General features: G+C 34.3%; 1 protein-coding gene across 1 annotated transcript; it reads right to left on the bottom strand.

Annotated features, from left to right (window-relative positions):
• Positions 1–4,309: 4,309 nt before the first annotated feature.
• On the bottom strand, positions 4,310–20,241 carry LOC18442952 (7-deoxyloganetin glucosyltransferase). The gene is made up of 4 exons (XM_011628263.3): positions 19,881–20,241; positions 19,339–19,565; positions 15,459–15,862; positions 4,310–5,062 (listed from the first exon to the last, which is right to left on the bottom strand). The coding sequence occupies exons 1-4, from the start codon at positions 20,159–20,161 to the stop codon at positions 4,529–4,531; spliced, it is 1,446 nt and encodes a 481-aa protein (XP_011626565.1). The 5' UTR covers positions 20,162–20,241; the 3' UTR covers positions 4,310–4,528.
• Between the last annotated feature and the right edge of the window lie 428 nt (positions 20,242–20,669).

The following is a 20,669-nucleotide window of genomic DNA, read 5'->3' as shown; positions in this document are numbered from 1 at the left end:
TTTTTATCTTCCCATATAAAAGATCTAGGATTCCAGTGCGGTGTTAAGAAAAATTTTCAATAGGCTAGGTTTCTCAAAGCACCCCTTCAAACACAACTAATCAATAAATATATCTTGGTATTTATAGGTTTTGGAATCTGGCAATACAATTCATCATCATCAGAGCCATTTTTAACGACTTGGGGCCATAACCTCAGAGATGGCATAAGTCTTCATATATTTTCTTATTACTTCTAATCATATCTTTTTGGGCCTATCCCGGGTACTTTTTGAGCCTTCTACTTGAACTAAGTAGCATGTCCTAACAGGTATTGTATTAGGTCTGCAGCACATCCCCAACCCACCTAAATCTACTTTCTCATATCTTCTCGCCTATTAGCTCCACATCTCACATCTACGTTCTCTGAGATATATTTATTTTGCAAATCTCTTTTTGTCTTGCCACTCATCCATTTCAACATCCTCGCCTTAGCTACACTTATCCTATGGGGAAATCTGGCTTTTCAAGCAATTTCAAAAATTCAATGGTAACGGGGAATGACATTGTAGTTTCCAACACACCTTATGCGGATGTCTTAGTTTAAAATTTGATCTTTTGTTCTCATTGCCTAAGGGGTTACCCTTTTTTAACATGTTATTTATGTTCACTAAAGCAACCTCCACATTAAAATAAGATTGAAACAGGTTTCAAAAAGTTAGAAAGAAATGGAAGAGTATGCATAAAGGCCATTTGCTTTTAACACAAGGATGTCACAATCACTTTTGTCCCTCAAATTTCCAATCGGGTAGCTATGAGCATGTTATTAACTAGGCTCAAAGTTTAAAAAAAAAATTTCAAATTTCGCAACACACCCCTAGCCATCTAATTTGATATCTAATGACAATGAATGATGGTGACCTCCTTATAATAAAGATAAATAGTCTCATATCCAAAAGAAATCAATGCCTATATCTTCAACATTTTAAAAATGGATTGCGCATAATGAGACTTGAGACCTTCACTAATTTTTACCCAAAGTGATGGACACCGGCTGCCACCCAATACCATCGTAAAGTTTTTTTCTTGAAAAAACACCACAAATCATTGCTCAATAATAATAATAATAATAATAATAATAAATCTACTTGAATTTATTTTTGGAGTTTAAAATTTTATAATTAGAGATAAAAATAAATTTTTGGGCTAAAAATAGATAAACTTTTTATGACAAATCACATCTTATGACAACATTTGAAGGTGCGCTTATTTAAGGTTGCAATATTATGCAAACAATTCCCTTCAAATAATTCAGCCGTTTAACTTGTAGGATTACCGCAAGTACGTGGATAAAGGCTGATTAAATTTTATGGGAATTTATAATGATCTGCCATTGTTGTGCATGCAACTCTATCGTTGCACTTGGATATCGTGGACGAATACAGATTGCAATTAACATTAAAAAAGAAAAAGTATCCCATCCACATGTGGACTGGTGATGAGATTTCACAAGGATGTGTCCAACGGCAAAAAATTAGTCTCGTATATATTTTTATTTATTTAAATAAGATATTTATTTAAATTTTGGGATGTAGGTGTATTTTTATAAATATAGTTAAATAGAAATGATTAAAAAATATTTTAAATAAAACAATACTAAAATATTTCTAAATTTATTCTGATTTCTTATTACTAAAATATTTCTAAATTTATTTTGATTTCTTATTCCAAATATTTATTATTATTTTTATTCAATTCTACTTGTAAAAATAAAGTTATAGACCAGATTTCATATTTAAAAATTTTTTAAATTAAAAAATTAAAAAATTAAAAATTAAAAATAAAAATAAAATTCAATTTTAGCCATTAGATATGGCAGGTTCAATTTGAACTATTAAAAGGTGTTTGTGCCAAAATATTTTTAAATTTATTTTGATTGCTTATTCCAAATATTTATTTTATTTTTTTATTTGATTCTACTTATAAAAATGAAGTTATAGACCAGATTTCATTTTAAAACATTTCTAAATAAAAAATAAACAATAAAAATAAAAATAAAATTCAATTTTATCCATTAGATGTGGCAAGTTCACATTGAACTATTAAAAGGTGCTTGTGCACTTTTTAAATATCCACAGCATGTCGACACAATACCATTTTAAAACAAAATTAAAAATAAAGTTGTTCTGCTTAGGTACCATTTCAATTTCATTTTTAAAAATATCCAAATTTCCCTTATTCTTTTTTTGGAATCGTATCCATGTGGCTATTCTAGTAATTTAGACAATTGATTTATTCCATCTAAATAACGTAAATACGTTTGCTTGGTACAATTTTTTAATTGGATGAGGTTTCTATATCCAAATCTCCCTTATTCTTTTTTTGGAATCCTATCCATGTGAGGCTATTCTAGTAATTTAGACAATTGATTTATTCCATCTAAATAACGTAAATACGTTTGCTTGGTACAATTTTTTAATTGGATGAGGTTTCTATAAGGCATAGTCTTTATGAAAAACAAAATAAAGCCTCACTTCAAATCTTTGTTCAGAGAGCACTTTTGGCAATGGAAAACTCATTGGTAGCTCTACAATCAATTTTCAAAACTGACAATAAGATTTGAAACTAAAAATATTGGTACAGATCTGGATCTTTGGACACTGTTTTTTAGAGCAAAATGGACTGCCAATATAAATTATTTTAATATGCACGATTTTAAAAAATCTTAATTTTTTTTTAACAACCATACTATTCAAGCGGAGATTATCAATGCAAAAGATTTCCATTGCTTGAATGGCAATATTTGATGAGCTACGAGATAAAGCTTTACTTATTTTGATAGGACTGTCAAACCATTTTCCTTTTTTATTTTCTTTAAAATGTACCTTTGCTTGTTGCAAACCTAGAATTTGTTTCTCCCTAGGAAATCTTGTTGGATGACTTAAATCTAAGTAACGAAGATGCTCCCTGGGTCTAGTACCAAATTGGGAACAATATTTTTTATAAGAAAATTTGTTCATTGCTCAAGAGACTAAATTGGATTAAATTACAAACCCTTCGTTATTTATTAAAGTTACAACCCCACTTATTCAAGTCTACATAGCAATTGTTGGACATTTCCTGCCAAAATTATTGAAAAGGTACCTAATGAACGAATTTAACAACTACTTTGTAGATCTTTGACTTAACAACCTCATTTTTAATTACTTTGACCATTTTAATGATATTTTCCTATCTTTCTGGTTATCAAGGTGATGTAAAACCGAAAGCATCGGCGTATCATTTGTCCACTCTAAATCATAAAAAAATTTCGTCGACTTTAATAGAAACGGATACGCCCTTTGTCATATTTATTAATTATTGTTTACTTTCTCTTAAAAGGGGTGAGGTTTGTATAAGGTGTCATCCTTGTTCTATTGAAATAAGGTGCACCTCAAAACTATGCCGAAATTACAGTTTTGGTGGCATAAAGCCTTGCGATGATACGAAAATCCATTGGTACACCCAATAATAAATTTTACAGTTCCAAAAATGGCAAAGACCAGAGACACTTGAAAATCTTGAAAATGGATGGTCCAAAGAATGTGTTAGAAGATGAACTACTTTTAGGACTAAAAATTCCCTCTTTTTCTTTTCTATGAATCTCAAAGTCGAGATAATCGATTTGAGGGTTTTCAAACATAAAAATAGCTTTCTTTAGTGCCATTTTTAGATGCACCTTATTGTGCAGTATAAGGTTTGCACCTTATATAAGATTTTTCCCACTTAAAGAGACCTTCATAGTTTCATGCCCAACTCTACGCTCATAATGTTCCATTTTCATTATCAAGTCTTATAGTGTGAGTATTGTATAAGGATGGCGCCTTGAACAATCGAAGTTAGGCACATCTCGAATTGATGCCGAAAGATACTATTCGAGTGCTAGAAATCCTTTGTGATGGTCTTCAATTCAATTTTTATTTTTAATTATGTTATTTAAAGTTTTAAAAATAGTGTAGATCGAACAAATCTATAAAGACATAAAATCATGGAAATGGACATTGTAGATAATATATTACAATATGTATTATTTTTAAGACATGAATTCTTTTTTTGCTCACGTCCATACATCTTAACCAAGATGATCAGTTGGATGGTTTTTTACTGTTATATAAACTTTTTTCCGATCACAAATGGCTAAAAAAAATAGAAACGATGAGTAAGACCTACTTTGGTGAAAATATAGAATCCGGTCACAAATTACTAAAAATATAGAAACAATGAAGACGACCTAGTTTGGTGATAAAACAGAAGGCCTCTCATCCCCATTAAAGGGAGTGCAATAGGAAGATATTTGGTGTCAACAAAATATAATATAAGAGTAGGAAATTAAAGAAAACAAAGGCACTGACACCTAATTACCACATTGTGATTTCCAATCCCACAGATATCACCCGGTAATACATTTAAAAAACCTAACTCTTTAATCTATATGAAAAAAAAACCGTAAGAGGTTTATCTTTCTCACTGAATTATCTTAAAAAAAAAAAAAAAAAAAAAGAAAAAGAAAACCTACTGAGAACCCTTGAGTAGCACATCGTTTACAAGGGCGTCGAAATTAGTTAGAGAAGAGCCTCCACATTGGATTGCCTTCTCAGATTCCTCCTTCCACTTCATGGCCTTCTCTCTCATCTCCTTCCCTTTCTCTCCCTTCATCAACTCTCTCACCTGCGCCTCCACTTCCTCTCTCTTCACATTGTTATCGATCTCCATCCCCACTTCCCATTCCGTGCAAGCAAAGAAACAGTTAGTCTGCTGCTCTGCGAAGAATGGCCAACATATCATCGGGACCCCGCCGCTGAGGCTCTCAATTGTCGAGTTCCAGCCACTGTGCGTTAGGAACCCGCCTACAGCTGGGTGCTGGAGAACTCGCTCTTGGTCACACCAGCTTGCTAGAAGACTCCTCTCCTTGGTATCCTCGACAAACGCTTTGGGAATCATGGCGCCCTCGCCACGAACTAGGTCGGGCCGAATGATCCACACGAAGGGGAGCCCACTGTTGGCGAGCCCCCACGCAAATTCCTCCAGCTGCTGTGGGGTTACTATCTGTTGAAAATACATCATGAATTGGGCAATGGAAATTAGGGATGAATTATCTAATGGACCATGTTGTGTGGGCAAATAGCATGAACAAAATTTAAGAATCTGAAATACTCGTATTACTTCAGTTTTCTTTTTGGCTAAATTACTCAATAACTTCGAAATATTTTCATTATTTATTAAAATGACATAAGAGTAAATGAGACACTAAAATAATTCACAGATCACAGGAACGGCAATATAAAATCTGAACGGATTGTATTCCAAGACCCTCTTAAATAGGGAAGAGTATGGTCCCGAAAAAATTTAACTTTTTTAGACTGATGTCACCTTTCCAATGCTCAAGCGGAGTTGATGGGCTAGAGTGGAGGAAAGCGGAACCTTCCTAGATACATCTTTTTAAATTATGTCAAGAAGTAAAGTTTGTGTTGAAAATTCAAAACACATGACTCTCATGAATTATTTAGCTGTGGACCCTCGTAAATAGGGAATAGTATGGTCCCGAAAAAATTCAACTTTCTTAGACTAATGTGACCTTTCCAATGCTCAAGCGGAGTTGATGGGCTAGAGTGGAGGAAAGCGGAACCTTCCTAGATACATCTTTTTAAATTATGTCATGAAGTAAAGTTCGTGTTGAAAATTCAAAACACATGACTCTCATGAATTATTTAGCTGTGGACCCTCGTAAATAGGGAATAGTATGGTCCCGAAAAAATTCAACTTTCTTAGACTGATGTGACCTTTCCAATGCTCAAGCGGAGTTGATGGGCTAGAGTGGAGGAAAGCGGAACCTTCCACAAGACTCTCATGAATCATTTAGCTGTGGAAAATTACACAAAACCGAGCAAAGTCCACTCCGACTCCGCCGAGTTACTTGAACTTCGCTCATTGCCGACCAGCACTCGTGTGGAACTCAGGCCACGAACTCAGGCCACTTAGAGTGATTTAGGTACGGATCCTACAGTTTTAGGTACAATATACAATGCCCTTTTTATAGGTAGAAATTGTAAAGAAGATCGGTCAATCTACAATTTTTTTTTTTAACTTACCCCTTGGTCAACTAAAATTAAAATTTTTCTTTTTATTTTTTTTTAAGTATTTTCATTAGGGCACTGCCTGCCCTATTAACAAAAAACTATATATATAAAAAAAAAAGATCAAAATTTGGGTAATTGAGGGGAAATTTTGAAAAAAAAAAAAAGAAATTACTGCGTTGTTTGACCTTTCCTATAATTTCCTCATATAAGTGGACCATTTCATATTTTATCTAAACTTTTAAGGTCCGTTCGTAAATTGCTCGGCCACTTAAATATAAAAATAAAAAGTGGAATCCTTGTATAAAAATTGTATATGTAATTTGGATTTATTTACAATGAGTGGTGAATATTTTGTGATGCACCCTACTTTTCATATTTTCCTCTACGTTTTCATTTTTCTAAACCATCTCCAACAAAAACCAATTCTTTTTAAATCCATGTTTTGTATATTTTTAAGGTTTTTGGACTTTTTATGTTGCCTTTGGTTTTGTCTTACTTTTAAAAATTTTATTTTACTTTTAAACATTTTGTTTGAATTTGCTTTGTCCTTTTTGGGCCATGTACAAGCATGGGGCAGAGTCCACTTAGACTTGGCCATGCTACTCACCTCAGGATGGGGCAGAGTCAAGTTTCATGGTCAGATAAAAAACATTGTTGAAGTTATTGGGTTTATGTGGCCTTTAAAGGCCTTATGAGAGCTTGTATAAGCATTTTATATAGTGAAACATAACCTCAGCAAGAGTGTGCTCCTCTTGTAGACCAAACTAGACAAATGCGATTTACCAATACTCAGACTAGGCTCGACGTGCTAGGTCAGTCGAGTTTGAAAAAACCTAAGATATTTGGGCCTATGGATCTATCGAAAAAGGTTTAGTGGGTTAGCCCTTTATGAGATATGAGCATGCCCAGATAAGAGCCGAGGGACTGTGTGGCCCTTACGTGTGATGAATAGTTTTTAGAAATAGGGCTAAACATCCTTATTATATCATCATATAGATAACTGTTATGAGATTCGCCAATGAGGGTGAAGCATGTACATATGTGAGAGATTACCTCTATGCACTATAAATTCATGGTTGCATCATGATCTGGAGGACCATGATTGTTTTTTCTCTGGAAGAAAACTTGAAATCCATAAAGTGAGAATGCCTCTCCTAGTTTATTGGCTGCCTTTGGTGGTCAAATCATGAGCCCCTGCAGTGGACTGCAGGACATAGGAATTGATGAGTCCGTAGTTGAAGGTGAAGTGTTCCCAAATATTCATAAATTATTAGATCTAATGGATCCGATTCCCATTAAAATTAATTAGTTTTAATTAATTTTATGATATATGATTTTTAGAACATTTATTTGAATTTTATGAATATTTTAATAATTTAATTTTGTAATTTGGATTTATGAATTAAGAGAAATTAATTTTCCAATAATTTAAATAAAATATACGCTTTAAAAGTTCTAAATATAAAAGAAAATATTTTCTAAAATTACATGAAACCTCCAAAATGAGGGCCAATTTAGAACATGTGGGATTGGGTGGGGCCTACATGTGGCCTCAAAAGGGTGGCACACCCTGCTTAACTTGTTCTCCAAGGTTGGTGATAGTTTATCTTTTGGGTATAAGGAAATTATAAGGCTGAATATTTGAAATATTTAGTAAATCTTTGAATCAAGATTACTAGATCGAAGAAATAAAGATTGAATATACTAAAATAGAAAGTAAGAAATCTTTGAATCTTGATGGTGGATCAAAGAGATGGATGACTCAAATCTCTCATTCCACAAGTCTCCTTAAATTGGCGGTCAAGATCTAACCATATGAATTGAGGCAAACCCCAAGGCATAGAAAATCTATATAAAAATGTTCTCCCACCTCATAAAATCTGGATACCTATTATCTCATCTCTCTCTTTCAAATATCTCTCTATAGGGGGCACGCCCCACCTAGGGCTTCAAGATCTCTCGCAAGTTTTTTTTAAGGGGAGACCCCAACCAAAATCTCTCAAGGATCTCTCCCAAGTTTTTCTAAGGGGGTACACGGCAACTTCAAGGATCTCTCCCAAGTTTTTCTATGGGGTTACACCCCAACCAAAATCTCTCAAGCCAAAACGGCACGCCTAAGACATCTATCTTTCTCTCTCTTGTTTTTGGGTGGCACGCCCACCCAACCAAATCGCTCAAGCCAAAACGGCACGCCCAAGTCATCTATCTTTGTCTCTCTCGTTTCTAGGTAGCATGCCCAAGCTAAGGTTAACTTGTGGCGGTTGTTCTAAGGGGGACACACCCCAACCAAAAACTCCCAAGCCAAAAGGGCACTCCCAAGTCATCCATATCTCTCTTTTTCTCGTTTCTTGGTGGCACGCACAAGCTAAAGTTTGTTAGTGAAAATTTGATGAAGCGCATATAAGACAAAACCCGAGATCAGATAAGGGGTGCCATGAGGCTGGTGATTATAGAGTTCGGATTTTGATTTCTTTACTTTTAGAGAGAGAAGAACTTTACGTCTATTGCTTGTATTTCATCATCTAACTGTTATATTTCTCCAACAATTCTCTGAGAAAGCAAAGGGTTCCCTGATCTCCAATGGGTTACGTTGGATCATATGGACGTTGGATCATATGACCGTTAGATATATTTGATTCCCACAAATGTAGGCTAAAACATATAAGGCCCCATTGCCATTCATGCCAACATCTCCCGATTGGCTATGACGGCTGAGCATAATAAGTTACATGCATACTCCTACTTTTGAGTATGACCTTTTAAAAAATATCTTGTTATGAGGTTTTTCTCATGCTTTTACGGGTATGCCTCTCATAACAAACGTCTATCATGAGGATTTTCACGCTAATGTGGATTTCTCACTTATGAAGAAAACTGTTTGACTTAAACATTTTTAAGTCCCATTAAGCTAGTGTGCTTAGACAATAGTTCAACACTTAGACCCTTTGTCAATGGATCAACAATCATATTTGATGAGGGTAAGTAACTAACAGTTACTTCACCTTTCTCAACTACATCATGAATGTATTGATATTGGACATATATATGTCTTTCTTTTGAGCTATTTACTCCATTTTGAATTAATTTAATTGCGGCATTATTATCACAAAATATTTGAATCGGTCTGTCGATTATTTGCAGCTTCAAGTTATCTATGAAGCGCTTTATCCAGATAGCAAAAGTATAAGCAGTGCTACATGCAATGTATTCTGCTTCCTGTGTGTACCTAGCTACACACCCTTGTTTCTTGGTAGACTAAGAAACATCAGCCTCTCCAAAGAGGAAAATATGTCCTGAGGTGGATTTACTATCATCCTTATTCCAACAAAATTTGCATCTGAATATCCTATAACTTCAAGCTTATTTTCTTGAAAGCACAAATTTAGATACTTTGTTCCCATAATGTGCCTTAAAATATTTGTTACTGCTTTCCAATGAGCTATGCTTGGATTACCTTGATATCTACTAACAAGTCCTATGGCATAACTTAAATCTGGACTTGTACATCTTATTGCATATACCAAGCTACCAATAGCTTGTGCATAGGGAACGTTAGGCTTTTCTTATCCTTCTACTGGACAATCCTTTCTAGACAGCTTTACTCCCTTTTCAACAGGAGTATACAATGAATTACAATTTTCTATTTTAAATCTTTTGAGAATAGAGTCAAGATATCTCTTTTGGCTCGAGCACAACATTTTTTATTTTCTATCTTAAGTTATTTTTATGCCTAGGACAAAAGATGCTTCTCCCATGTCATTCATCTCATACCGTGAAAAAAGTCATGACTTAGTCTTATCAATCATTTCTAAGTCATCTACAACTATTAGGATATCATCTATATATAATGAGAGTATTGTGAATTTACTCCCACTCTCCAAGGCATACAGACAATGGTCCAATTTATTTAATTCATTTCCCATCTGTAGGATGACATCATGAAATGTTAAGTACCATTGTCTTGAAGATTGTTTTAAACCATATAAAGACTTATTTAATTTGTATACTTTATTTTCCTGGCTTTTAATTATAAAGCCCTTAGGTTGTTTCATGTAGATGGTTTATTTAAATTCATCATTCAGAAATGCAGTCTTTACGTCCACTTGGTAAAGTTCTAGGTCATAATATGCAACGATTTACCAAATTCTTCTAATGAATACAAACGTTGTAATTGGGGAATAAGTGTCGAGATAGTCGACTCCCTTTCTTTAAGTAAAACCATTTGCTACTAGCCTAACAATAAATTTATCAAGTGATCCATCAGATTTTAATTACTTTTTAAGTACCCATTTAGAACCTATAGGTTTCCTATCTAACGGTAAATCACATAAATACCAAATTTTATTTTTCTCAATAGAATCTAATTCTTCTTTCATGGCATTAAGCCATTCTTGAGATTGTTGTGACTCTATAGCATCATTAAAGTCAAAAGGGTCATGGATTTCATCTAGATCAATAAGGTTGTCTGTCTCCTCACTCATATAGACGTAGAAATCTTCAAGGTATGATGGAGGAGCTCTAGACCTCTTTTGACCACTTAACATTGGATGCGTGGGTATTTCAACATCATCATGTTGATCAAGGTTATCCATATTTACTGCAGGTAGTGGTTCTACGTCATTTAAGATAGTAAGTGGATTATCATTATCCACTACATGTATGTTTTCTTTAATAAAATCTTCTAAGAACTTAGTAGCTCTGTTTTTAATGAGTCCCTTATCTTTATGATAAAATCAATATCCCTTTGATCATTCGGGGTATCCTATAAAATTACAAACTAAAGTTTTGTTTTCTAACTTATTTCTATGCTGATATGGAATTAGGACAAGCACAATCGACCCCCACTTCTTTAAGTTAGATCGATCAGGTTTTTTACCTATCCACAGTTCATAAGGGGTAAAATCTATTGTCTTAGTTGGAACCCTATTAAGAATATATATGGATGTGCTTATTGCTTCTCCCCAAAAAGTCCTAGATAGATTAGCATGAGCCATCATGGATCTAGTAATTTCTAAGAGGGTTCTATTACTCCTTTCAAGTATTCCATTTTGCTGTCGCGTATAAGACATAGTAGTATGTCTTTTAATACGATATTCTTACCAATAAGTATTGAAAGCTTCGGATGTATATTCACCTCCCCTATCAGTTCTAAGAATTTTAACGTTCCTACTCAATTAGTTTTTTACTTCATGTTTTATAGATTTTAAATTTTTCTAAAGCTTTAGATTTATGGTGGATTAGATAAACATATTCAAATCTAGAAAAATTATCAATAAATGTGATGAAGTATGACATCCTTCTATGAGTTTTAACATTGAAGGGCTCACAAATATCTGAGCAGACCACACTCCATAACTCATTAGCTCTCTCTCCTTTATTGAATTATTTTCTAGTCATTTTTCCTGACAAGCAGTGCTGACAGGTTGGAAATCCACATTACTTAGATTTGGGATAAGACCCTTCTTTATTAACCTATTTATTTTGTCTTTTCCTATGTAGTCAAGTCCAAGATGCCAAGTATATACATCAACAACTATTACACAATCAATATAACCAGAATAAGATGAAATTCTTCAACTTTCTCAGTTACATGAAGTAGGAACAAGTTGTGCTCATCAACTAAGTGTCCCCAAGAATAAATTTGTCTACGCTTTCCGATTGATACTTTCAATGATAAAAAACGGACTTCAACGCCATTTCTAATGAGCAATGGGACAAATACAATATTTTGTCTCATAGAATTGACAAAATATACATCAGTTAATACAATGTTGATTGTCCCTACATACAACTCACAATTTCCTATACCTAATACATCAAAATAGGTGTTGTTCCCCATGTAGATGTGTTTCTCTCCGGCTTTTATATCTTGAAACTCCTCGAAGATGCCTTTGAGCTTGCGATATGCCTAGTAGTTCCTGAGTCCACCCACCATCTTTTTATGTCGTGGTTTGCCATCAAGCACTCAAATACCATACAAACAGCTCTCACGCATCTTGCTTTCAATCTCGCTTTTCTTTGGATTTTGGGGGTTTCTATTTTGTGGGCAGTGGTTCTTGAAGAGTCATGGCTGACCACAAAAGAAGCATTTTGACGGTCCTTGTTTAGATTCTTGGTTGTAGGGCTTAGTACCTATGTCTTTTAACATATTGTTCATCTTATTAATCTTCTCTTGAAATTTCTAGTTATATGGGTTGGGTTGGCTAAATTTGGGGTGTCCTTGAACAGGCATGAGTTCACTCTTTTTATCGTTGTTCATATGCTCTTGCTCTAAGGCTAGTTGAATAGGTAGGTCCCCTAATGTAAGAGATTTTTCATTCAACCTAAGTGCAATTGTTATGATCCTCCATGAAAGTGGAAGACTGTTTAAAATGGTGAAAACTTGCATGCGCTCGAGGACTTCATTCCCAGCAATAGCTAAGTCCTTAGCCATAACGATCATCTTGTTAACATGTTTCACTAATATTATTACCCTCCTTCATTTTAAATGAATTATATTGCTTTAATAACAATTGGAGGTGTGTTTCAGAGGTTGAGTCATATTTAGTTTTTATTGCCTCTAGTATTTTCTTAGATGTTTCATGGTACTCGAAAACTTTAATAAGATCATCTTTCATAAAAGTTAACATCGATGTTTTTGCTATGAGGTCATCTTCTAAAACTTTTTCTAACCTTTTTCTTTCTTCTTCAGTTGGTTTATCGCCAGCTTCTGGTGGATCTTCTCTTAGTACATATATATTCTATCTTGGATGAGAATATATGAAAATAAATGAAAGCATTAAACTTTATAAATGAATATAAAAATATATTTTAAGGCTATTACAAAGATTTCCAATATTAAAACCATATTTCTAGACACTATTTGAAGGTAGGCTCTAATTTGATTATTTAGAGCCTAGGCTCTATACAAACCACACCCTATAATTAAAGAACAAATATCAAGTATATGTGATTCACTTTAAAAAAAAAATCAATTTCTATATCACACCAAGGCAGTAAGTGCATTAATCAACAATACCAAAATTGAGCAAAATAAGTCTTCTATAATAATTTCTTTTTTTTTAATGAGAGAAATATCTGCAATATATAAGGCAACAAAATAGCAACAAATATGTATTCAGAGGTGCGTTTTAGTGGTGGGGTTGCAATGACCTGCACACAACTATTATGTCAGGCTGGGCGCACCAAAAAATTAACTACTTTCTTAGATAAAAAAAAATACAGCTGCTGCCCAACAATCTCCTAAATTAAGATATATATATATATATATATACTATTAATGAGTGACAACAGAATATGTGGGTTTCCTTGTAGATAAGCTTGAAGCTAAAACATATGCTTCACAATTGTATAAGATAATCTTGACTATATAGGAAGTCACTATTAGAGAGATTATAGAGATTATGGTTTGAGAATCTGTTGGCGTGCGTACATTGGATAAGAGACAGAGAGCGAGATGGACCTCTGATCAGTGAGAGTTTAGAGCAGAGAGACGATGTGCTTTGAGAGAAGATTGTAACTTTGGATGAACGTGAGAGAGAGAGGGGGGGGATGGGCCAGCATGTGGAAATCCTGAAGACAACTTGCCTCTGAAGACTTTCAATATTTATACACAAATTTCCCCTCTCCTCCTGCTACATCTACCCTTTCTTTAATCCACAAAACGCATAGAAAAGCTTCCCCACAACCCAACTTATCTTGAATGAGAGATATAAGGACAAGTATGCCTCACCATTAAAGATAGGCTTGTATATATATATATATATATATATATATATATATATATATATATATATATATATATATATATATATATATATATATATATATATATATATATATATATATATATATATATATATATATATATATATATATATATATATATATATATATATATATATATCCAGTAAAAGATAAATGTTGTGCAGTGATTTATGTTCCTATGCAAAAAAGATAGAGAGATCAAAGGGCAAATACGCGCTTTTGAGTAGGAAGTGGGTTGTCTCTAAGAAAAAAAAATCTTGGGGAGAGAGAGAGTCTTTGATTATTTAGAGAAATAAAATTGTGGCCAACTTTTATAGTAGAGAGAAAAACAGGTTAATTTGCTCATAAAGATTAGGGATTTTGCTTTTAATGAAATTTACGGCAAGATACAAGGCATGATTTGCATTTATCAGAACGAAAATTGCCAAAAATATATGTATCAAGAAACTCATGAAGAAAAAAAAAAAATGGAAGATGGAACCTGGATGCTCTGATACCAGTATTAGTGAAAATTTGATGAAGCGCATATGAAACAAAACCCGAGATCAGAGAAAGGGTGTCATGAAGCAGGTGATCGCAGAACCCGGATTTTGATCCCTTCACTTTTAGATAGAGAAGAACTTTACATTTATTGCTTGTATTTCATCATCTCTCTGGCTTCCTATTTTATAGCGAGAAGAAGGGGTAACCGTTATATTTCTCTAACGAGTCTCTGAGAAAACGAAGGGTTTCCTGATATCCAACGAGTGTCTAAAACACGAGGGGTTACGATCATATGGACATTAGACCATATGACCGTTGGATATAATTGATTCCCACAAATATAGGCTAAGACACGTAACGCCTCATAGCCATACATGTCAACAAGGTTAGCATGTAGTGGTTTGATTTTTGGGTAGCAAAAATCTTTCAAGCTAAAAGGGCACGCCCAAGTCATCTATCTTTCTCTCTCATTTTAGGTTGCATGCACAAGCTAAGGTTAGCTTGTGGTGATTTGATTTTTGGGTAGCAATGAGCAAGCCAAAGGGGCTTGATGTGGAGCGTAATAAATCCAGTTGAGATAATCTCTGGTAATTTTACTTCTTTAGATTTTTATTTGTGATTTGATCTTTTCTTCCCATAAAGCAATAAGTTATGGTTTTGATTTAAAGAATTATATTCAATAGTGGTAGCAAGTGGGAATCGTGTTTTTTTTCTTTTATTTATTTGTTTCAAGACTTACTTGTTTATAATTGAACATTGTGAATGGTCTTCCCGGTGTAAGAATAAAAAAAATAAAAAACATTTTAATTTATAAATATACCATGCTTGATCACATAGTCCAACTTTCAGAAATTTTCTTGAGTATTTTACCTCATTTACACAAGTGATTAGATTATATTTACCCAAAAATACAAATGTGATTAGACTATAATACTCCCAGTAATTGCCAGACCAGGGAGACATTAGTTGGTTGCTTCAATAAAGCAACAATTGGTCAAGTAATTAAATATAAGATAACGATTTTCTTCCGCACCAAAACAAATTATGCAAGTCTTATGGGCACTGTTCGGCAAAAAAACTAATTATGTTCCAAGATGCGTAAGGTCCAAAATTACCGTGATGCTGCCGAAGTTCACATAGACCACAGATCCTGCCGGTTTTTCGTCGAGCCAATCGAGCACACTAGTGTCGGGGGTCCAGAGACTGCAGCCTATTGAGCCCAATTTGGGCTCGGTAATGGCTCGCTTACATAGCATGTGCAGCTGTCCAACTGTGTACAAAGCGGGGACCTTAGCGCGCATAGCGTCAAGCACAGGCTGCTCGAGGGAGTCGAAAGTGTTGAGGATGACTGCGGTGGATTTGATGGCGATAACGGGCTCCTTTAGCACGAAATTGAGCATGATATCGTCTGGGTCCGTGGTTCGAAGGAAGCTCGGCATGTCTCGGAGCCGTATGGACGGCATTGATTGGATCCAATTGAGGGGCGTCTCTAGGTGGCCGTTGGTTAGTTGGCTAGCGTCTGGACAAGTGAAAGCAAGGAGAAATTTAGCACGATCCGTGTACTATAACTTTATTTTAAAGCAATATATTAGTAGCTGCACTATCTTATCACCTTATGGTGTCAAAAAAAAGTGAGTGGAGGAGCTGCTAGTATTGTGTTCAAAACCAAACGGGTACTGTATTATTCATTTCCTAGGCTTTTTTTCTTCTTTTTTTTTTGGGTTTTGTTTGTATTTTTTAGTAGATTGTTGTGGAATGGTTTGAGACTTTTAGGAATCTGGCTTATAATGGTAATAAAGATGATAAAGATAGAGTGAGTGATAGATGAACGGCTTGCTCTGTGGTTAATAAAAAATCAAAAACTATGTTTAAGGTAAAATTAAACAAAACACATCTAAATGTAGTTAATAAAGTGGAGAAAAAATGGATCTTGAAAAAATCAATTTGTAATTGGGGAATTTTAAACAGAGTAATGATACTATGAGACCCTCCCACACCCATGTGAGTACGACCTCAAAGGATTACCATTAAATTTTGACACAAATCTCTAAAAAAGTTATCAATAAACTCATTCACCCAAGTCCTACACCTATGTGATAACGTTTTTAGAGATCTGCGTCAAAATTTAATGGCGATCATTTGGGGTCCTACTCACATGGGTATGGGAGGATCTCAGAGTGTCGTTACTCTTTAAAAATAATCCAAGAGGGAAAATGTGAAAATAAATAATCATGGCCAAGACATTTTCCAATCTTTTTTAAAATCATAGAAAACATATTACAAATAAATATTTCCTTTTATAAAAAGTTTTATAATTTTTTTGATTTTTTTTTTTACGATCCCCGAATCTGACATCAATCTGATTTTTTAATCATACGAGTCAGAGATCGGCTGATCGGAGTTTTCCTTGAAACATTAGCAACCCAAAAAGAGAATCAGGTTGGTACCCAAACATAACAGTTTTAAGACTTATCAGGGGAAAGGGCTAGCCAAACAATCAACTAAGCGCATCAAACTAACAAGAAATGGGGAAAGGGGCTTGGTTCATGGTGGTAGAACCCCAACTCTAGTCATCATGTTGTGGTTTTCATTCTTACTGACACCAATCCACTAATATTTTTAAAAAAATTAACTCTTAAACTTTTTGAAAAAATAGGTGGGGTCTGTCTTCCCCCACTGAATTATCAAAAATAGAAAAAAACTTAAAAAAAAACAGAATTCAGAGGTGACCATATGTAAAATATTTACGTAGAGTACCATGCAATTGATTGAGAGAGAGAGAAGAGATGATTGTATAGGCTTTTGGGGAAAGGAATTATACTTCCAAGGATACGCAAAGCGTGTGAAGAGAAGGCCGCTTGGATTAGTGATTAGTACAAAATTGGGTGATTTCATAATCTTTGACGCTCAAATCAAATGATTTCAACCAAGGTTTAGATTGGTAATCTACATCAATCACCTCAAAAACCGTGTCGAATAAGTGGATTGGTGAATTGGATCAGAGAATCAGTCGGATCGGCAAGAACTAGCATTAAAAAATTTTTCAAAAAATCACTAAAATTGCTTAAAAACTAATATTTTATGCTTCAAAAAAACAAATGGTATTGCATTATCGTTTTCATTATTTTATTAAAAATACATAAATAATGAGAATTAGTCTTATGTTAGGGTGTTTGTTATCGTTTTATCTTCATTTTATGGTCAAAATTGTTTTATTTTTAAAAAATTCTACAATAGTTTTGAACCTTTTGATTTGATAGAGAGAACTAAAAGCTATGACCATCCATTTCTGCTTTCTCACCCACATGCTTTCGTTAATTTTTTTTTTTTCTTTCGACATTTTTTTTTTAATTTAATAGTTATTGTTCAAGCTAACATATCCCACCCAAAAACAAAATTGAGAGTGAATACAAAAAAAAGTAAAAAATAATCAAACATGAAGGTATTTCCAACAAAAATTAAATACAAAAAGGAATCCAGCATTAAGGCCAACAAGTAAAAACTAAGTACACAAGGCCAAAATATTTATTGAAGTATTAGAAAAAAAGATATTAAGGTATTCCTTTCCAATATATTCTTTGAACAATTAATTGTTTGGATTTTTAATTAAAAATCACATGAGATTTCTATTTTCAACATGTTACATGTTGTTCGTATATGCGGTTTTTTTTTTTGGAAATTGTTTCATGCGGGCTTAACCATATTTCTACCTATGCTGTCTAGAAAGTGTAAAGCATCCATCTTAAATATGGATGCAAGTAGGTGTTCCATCTAAAAACAATACAAACTAACAGTCAAAATATTTTTTTTTTCGAATTATTATTTCTAGTTTTTAAAATTTATTTATTTTTTCATATTCATGATCTTCATGTTAGAGATTACATATCCTTAAAAATTAAATCTTAAAATCCGGCTCAAAAATAGATTTATTAAGAGGCCACATTTCTACATATTCGAGGTTGGCCGCATAGAAACCGGGTCCTTTTCTTTTTCCACAAAATAAAGTTTTGTACAAAAAATGCGATGGGTCAACGAGTATGGTTAAAAATACAAATCCAATAAGCCGGCATAGAAAAGACAGCGAAGAAAACTAATCCCGCATGAGCATCAGGACTTGGACGAAAAAACCTTATTAAGTCAAAGGTGTGATGGAGTGGCGTGGAAGTGTATCATGTAGAGCTTCGTGGGGCCACCAGTGGGAAAGAACTGCACCTCATGCCACAGGGCAGAACGTCTAAATTTTTTTTTTAAGTAATTTAATAGGGACCCTAAAATTTTTTATTTTTTATATGTAAAAATTACATAAGATAGTAAGTCAACCTACTTACTTTTTATTTTTTTCAAAATTATCCTTTCATAAACCTGAATTTTGATTTTTTTATTTTTTTAGCTCTTCGATAGTAGAGTAGTCCCCAAGCTTTAAAACAGTACCCTACTAATGCAAAACATATAAAACTAAAAAACAAATCAAAAGAGTAGTCCCCAAGCTTTAAAACAGTACCCTACTAATGCAAAACATATAAAACTAAAAAACAAATCAAAATTCGAGCTGAACAAAAGCAAATTTTGAAAAAAAAAAAATGGATCGACTGACCTTCTTAATAATTTCCATATATAAGTCATATTGTAATATTTATTTTAAAACCTATGTAATATTTATTTATTTTTAATATTATTTAGTTCTCCAAATGGAACAGACCTGGGCTGATTGAAATCACCTTCTAGCAGTTTGACACTGCAGGTTGGCACTGGGTCGGGTCGTGTCCAGGTCCGGCAGCCGGATGTAGATCTATGGATAAACGATCCACCCTGCCAAGCTGGATTTCAAAACTTTGGGTGACTAATATCTAGACTCTTAAAAGTATCAATTCGACATCCCTGACCATTTACCCTCTCTCTCTCTCACTCGATTCTCCGTCTCTCGCTCAAACAGCTCCACACATGAAATTCAAAAAACAAGAATTTTCCATGATCACATCATGTATGTTCCCCCACCTTTTAATGGCGTGTACCCTCTCTCTACGAGCTCAGGATAGTGAAGGTAAGCCCAAAATCCGCAGGCACTCGTCGTCCAAAATGTAACTCTGGGAATCCCGAGCTCATCAGCTACCGTCTGTGTAAAATTCATGGCCCCATCCGAAATCACGCAGCTCACAGGCGGCAAATCTTCTGTACTGTTGAGCCTAGCCACAAGCTCCCTAAAAGGAGCAAGGCAGCAATTCCTGTAGCAATTATATCAATTCTTAAATAATCAATAAAGTGATTTATAGTTTGGTAGGTGCATAATCGAGATATATCATAACCATAGTGCTCAAACAAAATTCCAATCACTAAATTGTGATGTCTGTTGTGCTTAATCTTGAACTTTTTCTTGATATGCTTGAACATTATGCATCAAAAGTCTCCTTTAAGAAGGGTTTTAGTTTTCATTTTTCTGTAGAAACCAATGTTCAGGTTACTAATGGAGAGGATTGGTAATGAACCGCTTCGTTGATTTACCAAAGAAAAACAAATAGCCCTACACATTTTCAACGAACCTGGTGTAGTAGCAAAGCTCAGGGATACTCTGTGTGGCCTCGATTTCAATGGGCGGGAGGCCATCGGGGATCGACTCGAAGGCAAAGCCTTGGACACCCATCGATGGGTCGGGTCCTCTTGATTTGAGGAGCCTCTTGTGATTGTATTCGTTGTTGACAAAGGTTATGTGGAAGCCTCTGGCATGGAGGAGCTTGGCCAGCTGCATCATAGGGTTTATGTGCCCTTGTGCAGGGTACGGGACGCACACAGCGTGGGCCTGGTTCTCGTTTTCAGAACCCATCTCTCTCTCTTTTCTCTCTTGAGTGTTCTCTTCTCTAGGGATCACTAGCAACTTTCAAGTCCGAAAGTTTGAGGTTGTGCGGAAAGATAGGGTTTAACCCCTATATTTATAGGAAAAAGTTTATTAAGGGCCGCGGCTTTAAACAATCAAATTAGAGCGCATCTCAAAAAATTTCACTAGAAGAGGTTATTTTGATGCCCAAATATCTTCAAATTGATCATCTTAACCTCAAGATGTATGGACATGAAAAAAAACTGGATTTTAAATTTCAGAAATAGTGCATCTTGTAAAACATTTTTGGACTGTCAATTTTTTAGATTTTCAAATTTTTATAGATTTGCTCGATCTACAATATTTTTGAAGCTTTAAATTTTATATTTAGAGATGAAAATATATTTTACAGCTATCATAGATATTTTCAATATTAAAACCACATTTCTCGACATTATTTCAAGGTTCACTCTCCCTTGATTGTTTAGAGCCTCGCTCTATACAAACCGCTCCAATG

This window comes from Amborella trichopoda, chromosome 4, assembly GCF_054954075.1.
Source record: "Amborella trichopoda isolate Santa Cruz 75 chromosome 4, AtrichopodaSantaCruz75HAP2 v2.0, whole genome shotgun sequence".
Classification (NCBI taxonomy): domain Eukaryota; kingdom Viridiplantae; phylum Streptophyta; class Magnoliopsida; order Amborellales; family Amborellaceae; genus Amborella; species Amborella trichopoda.
Note: the sequence above shows the minus strand (reverse complement) of the source record. Positions and strands in the feature narration are given on the sequence as shown.

Bases quoted from the DNA above. Each gene is read 5' to 3' on its own strand.
- LOC18442952 (XM_011628263.3), bottom strand. From the start codon at position 20,161: ATGGGTTCTGAAAACGAGAACCAGGCCCACGCTGTGTGCGTCCCGTAC. The intron at 19,566-19,880 runs GTTCGTTGAAAA...TAATTGCTACAG, and splicing joins GAGCTTTGCTACTACACCAG to GAATTGCTGCCTTGCTCCTT. The intron at 15,863-19,338 runs GTGGGGGAACAT...TCACTTGTCCAG, and splicing joins AGGGTACACGCCATTAAAAG to ACGCTAGCCAACTAACCAAC.